A 6,294-nucleotide genomic window follows, 5' to 3' on the forward strand; every position below is an offset into this window, starting at 1 on the left:
CCAACAAAATTCAACAATATTCAGTATAAATAAATATTACTAAATGTTTATAAAATTATGTTACAAAATGTTATACCTATCACTTCATTATTATTCAATGAAACATCTTGAATAATGTCAACTTTAATAAACAGATTGGATAAAAGTTAAATTGCATAAATTAAATAAATAATAGTCATTTTGAATGAAAAACATAAATAATTTACTATAAAGTAAATAAAACATAAATAATACACACACAATAAATAATAAATATTAAAACATTTGTGCTAAAGATGCAAAATATAATATAACAAACTACTGCAAGACAACCTAATAAAAAGAGGAGTGGAAATACTGATTGACAACAGGTTTTTTTAAGGTTCTCGAGGTCTTGTCCCCCTCCAGTCCTTAAACATGAGTGTTGAAAGAGAAGAACTCCAGCTGCTTCATGAGGCTTATGACCCGTTTCCTGACAATCTCCCAGCTTTTAGCCACATTCTCCTGAAAGAACAATACAACAGTGAGTGCATCGGTCACATGACTTTCACTGTCTCATGCACATCTGTATGTTACTCTTCATATACGACAGAATCTTACTGTGTTAAGTTGTGTCATATATCTCAGTCTTTCAAAATACAGATGCAGCTTTTTGTTCCTCTTCATTTTGAAAGCACCCTGCATTAAAATAATGAATATTGATGAAATGATGCAGACAATATACAGTATGGACTAGATTATTGAACTGTTGGTCATCTTTGCTGGTGTTTTTCCTAAGAAGAGTTACAGTTACACATTTTATATTTCATATTACTCTTAAAGGGATATTTACCCAAAAATGTCAATTCCATCATCATTTACTCAGCCCTCACGCTATCCCAGATGTGAATGATTTTCTTTCTTCTGCTGAACACAAATGAAGATTTTTAGAAGAATATTTCAGCTCTGTTGGTCCTCACAATGCAAGTGAATGGTGGCCAGAACTTTGAAGCTCCAGAAAAGCACATAAATGCAGCATAAAAGTAATCCATATAACTCCAGTGATTGAATCCACATCTTCTGATATTGGAAGGATGTACAGAGCTGAGATATTCTTCTAAAAATCTTCATTTGTGTTCTGCTGAAGAAAGAAAGTCATTCACATCTGGGATAGCGTGAGGGCGGGTAAATGATGATGGAATTGACATTTTTGTGTGAACTATCCCATTAATGAATGTACTGCCATAAATGTGCATGAAACACACACTGTACACTCACACATGAGCGTAGTCCATTAATCTCCTCATGGATGATGTTTAAGAAATCATCCATATTTTTATCATCGAAGGGGGCAGAAACAGCATCCTCAAAGAGTTCCGTGATCTCTACCAGAATCTGAATGACGAACAGGATCTGTTTCTCCGGCTGAGGAGAGTAAACAAACACAAATCTGTATGTAAATGACACAATAATGTCAAATTAAATCTGAATCATAATCAACAACACTTTTACTACAACAATACTAACCTCTGCACTCCTGTGGTTGCTGATCAAGTCATATGGGATGGGATTTAAATCCAAATGTTCCTTCATGATTTTCCCACCCTACAAAACATTCAGTAACAGATTTAATGAAGATGAAAGCTCTTTGTTTTTATGAAAACTTGGGATTTATGAACGGCATTTATTCTAGTCAGTATAATATTATTTATCATCACTAAATACAAAACTCATTTTAAGGGTTTGTTCAGGCAGAAGTTCTTTAATAGCAGGTTACCACTTTTTACTGTGTATTTCCACTGCTTGACATTTCATGTCAGTTATTAATCTCCCATGAATGAAATATTTGGTTATATATCAAGTCTTCAGTCCAATAAGAAACAACATTATTAATGTTAATGAACTTTCTGTCAAACTATATGGGGTAAAAAATCACCATCTTTCCAATGAGATCCAGAGAGACTCCATGATGCTGCTGAAACTTATTTCTGATCCACCTGCAGCTCAACACTGAGCTGATCCGGCATACTGACAGAAGAAGACAGAGATGCAGCAGATGACGATACATGTTGCAATCTTGATTATTCACAGACGATTGAATCCACCTGTCGCTGCACTTGATGTCTGTTTGAGAGTGTTTCTCCCTGTTGTTCTCTGCTGCTGTTGAATGATCTTGACTCGGCTTCTCCTCCATTCTGTCCGCCGTTTATATGCGATCATTTCGGATTTCACTTTCCAGTTGTAAACATAGCACACACCTGAGCGACAGGTAAATCACTATTGCGCAATAACCTGTTTGTGAGTAGAGCTTGAGTTTAATGTTATTACCAGTGCATTCAAATGCAGTAAATACTGAGGAAACGTCACAATTACAATTGCTAAAATGGGTTAGTGTACATTACAGATAATACAACTAAAATATATATACTCTCTCTCTCTCTCTCTCTCTCTCTCTCTCTCTCTCTCTCTCTCTCTATGCACATTAATAATAGCAAGTAATACAGGTAATATTATTGTAAAATAAAAAGCAACTTATAATCAAACATTTATTAAATTAATAATAACAATGAATTCAATTAGTGAGTAAATACCACCAAGTGTTTGTTATTTATTTATAACATTTATTTTGTTTATTAATTCAGTTGTTTATTTTCAGTCGTTCATATTATATACACTTATTAATGCATGAAATAAAAGGAAACGGCAGGTTTCCTGATGTGTGTGAACTTCGGAAGGGACGAAAATCCCACAGAAAGTGAAATCGAAAGAGGTTGACGTCACAACGTCGTGACGACACATTCATACAATGTAACCTATCAGTGAATAGCATTACGCTATTGTGTAATCATTGTGTGGGAACAGATGTATAAAGTGGGTTAAATCAGTTGTGAAAGTGACAAGTATGATTTCATTTTCATGAGCGCTGCTGTGAGAGTGTATTGGCGGAAATGACGCAAAGTAATGATGTGAGGCGAGAAAACAGCAACAGATAATAATAATAATAATAATTATTATTATTATTATTATTATTGTTAATATGCAGCCTCTTTTCTCTGATCACTACAAACAAAAAAGCCATTGGAACTGTGTGTCACTTTTAAGATTTTTATTTAATATGGCCGTGTGTGTGTTTTATTTATTATTATTATTATTATTGTTGTTATTATAATTTTTGTTGTACCCCTGGCTTTTTTGTATTGCAATGCAGAGAGCATTAAATAAATGAATACACTGAAATAGTAATAACATTTAGGAAAAAACAAAAACAAACACATACCGTAAATGAATAAATGGCCTATATATATATATATATATATATATATATATATATATATATATATATATATATATATATATATATATTGCTTAATATTCTGGTTCATTCATTAATCATTTTATTGTCACTTTTATGCAATATTATTATACAATATTGCTTTTGTTTATTTTTATTTCATTATAATGAATTCAATTAAATAAATTGAATTTATCACAAAAATTCTATGATGTTATAATCATAATTGTCATAATATTAATTTCCAACTACAGATATCTCAAGACTTTAGTGTACTCCACCCTAATGCTGCTGACAAATTGTGCTCATCCTGGTTGCCTGACTTTGCTGACAAGATCCTGGCCTTTGCTAAAAGAGATGGACAAATGGATTTCCTCAATTTAGACAACATGTCTGCAGGTTAGTAATTATGTCAAATCAAATGCAGAAGAAACAGTTGCATTAAAAGTACTTGCCCCTTCTTGATCTTCTCTTTTCTCACTTATTAAAAACACTAAAATGCTGTTTAGCTTATTTAAAGATGCGTTTCATGAGTTGATCACAAGTGGCCAGACGAGACATCAGGGAATGGTCTCTGATTTCATCACCATTATGTCATCTCAAACTCAAATAACTTTCATTCCTCTGCAAAACACAAATAAATGATTGTTGATGTGTGCGACCTATAACAAAATTGTCACACGATTTGAACTATTTTGTTGCAATCTGGAACCCTGGAAAAAAGAAGTTATTTTAGTCTGTTTCTTACCCAAATGCTATCGAATCAGATGACAAGTAACCACTGGACTCTGGAAGGTATGGATTACCTTCATGTTGCCTTTAGGTACATTTTGGAACTGAAATGTTTCAGACCCCATTGAATTGAATTAAAAGTACAAACAGACATCTCCTTCAAATTATCTTTGTTTGTGTTCTGCAGAAGTAAGAAAGTCATATGAGTTTGAGATGGATGAGAAAATTATGAAAGAATTAGATATTTTTGGTGAACTATTCTTTTAAAGCCACACAGAACCAGCAACGTTTAAAACTCTTGTTAGTGCAGCAGTTGTTTAGGAGCTGAGATGTGTGCTTTAGCTACTGTCCAGTTCGCATTGAGGATGGAGTGTTTACACCTAAAATGTGATGTGGTCACTTGTGTCTTTGATGACCTCCATACAGTGTATGCTTTTTGAGATCCAGTTACAAAACATTTTGGGCCCCATTTACACCTGTATTTTGTGTTGATCGCTTGTGATAGGATCACTGAAATGAACTTTTCTCTCCTTTTAGATACCAAAGGCACCATGGCGCTGAAAATGTTACCTCAGATCCTTCCACCATCAGTGTACAAGATTGGCAACAAAACCTTCCGGCCAACTATTGAGGAAGCCAGAATGTACAACCAGTAAGTATAACATGTGAAAACAACACCTGCTTATTTATTTACTTTAAATTACGGCTGTTCTTTAATTGCACTACACCTGTATATCATTTTTTGGTAAGGAGTACATACACTTTAAAGTTTGATGTTATTTTCTTATTTAGTCTGGAACCAACATGGTGCAGTACCTACTAAAACAGAGGGAGGACAAGCCCTTCCCATTTGTCTTAGAACTTAGAGTTGGTGGACAGTTTTTCGTGGTGGTGAATGGGGAAGCCCTAGAAGAGCAGACTCTCCTCAAGGCAGTAGATGTTTGTTTCAAGTCCTTTTTTTTGCTTTTTTCCACTTTCCAAAACAATGTTCGCCTGCCTGGGAGTTTTTGCAGCAGGTAGTTTATGAGTTGCCTGGTTCCGAAAATGTAAAAAAAATTGGCTTTTTGCGTTCCTCCATTTATGCTGCTGAGGATTAAATTGTTTATTAAACTAACTAATGCAGGTATTTTGTATCCATGTATGTATCTATTTTTTTTTATTTATTTGGTGTTTTGTGAATTGATTTGCTACAATTTAGTAATTCTTGTACATTCTTAATAATTAAAGCACGACCTTGTTCGAAAAATGTAATTAAACATTGTTTGAATAATTTTATGCTGGACTAAAGAAATTAAATGTTAAATAAAATACTGATGCCCTGCGATGGACTGGCGACCTGTCCAGGGTGTCCCCCGCCTTTCGCCCAATGTTAGCTGGGATAGGCTCCAGCCCCCCGCGACCCTGTACACAGGATAAGCGGTTGACGATGGATGGATGGATGGATAAAATACTGATAGTATTTATTTAATTTGATATTCTGTAAAATAACTATTTGCTAATCCAAAACATTTTTTTTTAATAGCCTAGTGTTTTAATTTTCTGCCTGATTCAGAATAAAATGATAGTTTTTACTGGCCATTTAATAATTAAATAAAATGCTTTCATGTTGTACATGTTTACTGTTGTGAAATATTTTTTAATAAGCATAACATGCTTAGGCTATTACTATTTTTAGTAGATTATCTAAAATAAAGAACTTTTAAAAAGTAGTCGCTTTAACCCAGCATTGTGTCAAGAAACAACCCAGCACAATGGTTAAAATAAATAACCCAGCAAGCTGAGTCAAAAATAACCCAGTATGTGTTCTGTCCAATATTTACCCCAAAAAAAATCCAGTTTAAAAGTCTAATTATTGCCCTTTCCCCTTTTTTTTTTTTTTTTTTGCTGTTCTTTATGAATGACCATTATTATGATAAGTCTATAGGATAGCTGTTGTTTGACCATTTGATAATGTTCTACTAAAATCAAGTCTGCTGATTGGTTGCAATCATATACCAATTGTCTTGTCACTGTCATGACTGCTATTTTGCTCGGAACTGCACACAAGACTTTCACCTACTGTTGCACTTGTATGGTCGTGTGACAATAAAGTGATTTGATTGATTTGATGAAACAGTGTTTCATTCACATCTTCAGAAAATGTATAAGAAATTACTTTCGAAAGTATTTCTGAAATGAGGATCCTTGCTTGCTGATTGCATTTCCACTAGTGCAAATTACATTCCTGATATCAAGAAATAGCATTCTAAATAGCTAAAACCATTCATATCTTGCGAATGAATAAAAGCTAAAACGGCTTGCCATACCCTCCT

General features: G+C 33.7%; 1 protein-coding gene across 1 annotated transcript; it reads right to left on the minus strand.

Moving 5' to 3' along the window:
- Nucleotides 1–390: 390 nt before the first annotated feature.
- Nucleotides 391–2,152, minus strand: LOC127633338 (interferon a3-like). The gene is made up of 5 exons (XM_052112375.1): nucleotides 1,895–2,152; nucleotides 1,486–1,563; nucleotides 1,237–1,383; nucleotides 580–657; nucleotides 391–483 (listed from the first exon to the last, which is right to left on the minus strand). Exons 1-5 carry the CDS (start codon nucleotides 2,150–2,152, stop codon nucleotides 391–393), a joined length of 654 nt encoding a protein of 217 aa, XP_051968335.1.
- Between the last annotated feature and the right edge of the window lie 4,142 nt (nucleotides 2,153–6,294).

The sequence above is a fragment of the Xyrauchen texanus genome, chromosome 40 (assembly GCF_025860055.1).
Source record: "Xyrauchen texanus isolate HMW12.3.18 chromosome 40, RBS_HiC_50CHRs, whole genome shotgun sequence".
In the NCBI taxonomy this organism is placed as follows: Eukaryota; Metazoa; Chordata; class Actinopteri; order Cypriniformes; family Catostomidae; genus Xyrauchen; species Xyrauchen texanus.

Coding starts and splice junctions, on each gene's coding strand:
- LOC127633338 (XM_052112375.1), bottom strand. CDS start 2,152: ATGGAGGAGAAGCCGAGTCAAGATCATTCAACAGCAGCAGAGAACAAC. Junction 1,384..1,485: donor GCAACCACAGGAGTGCAGAG/GTTAGTATTGTT, acceptor TACTCTCCTCAG/CCGGAGAAACAGATCCTGTT. Junction 658..1,236: donor TTAATGGACTACGCTCATGT/GTGAGTGTACAG, acceptor ATTTTAATGCAG/GGTGCTTTCAAAATGAAGAG.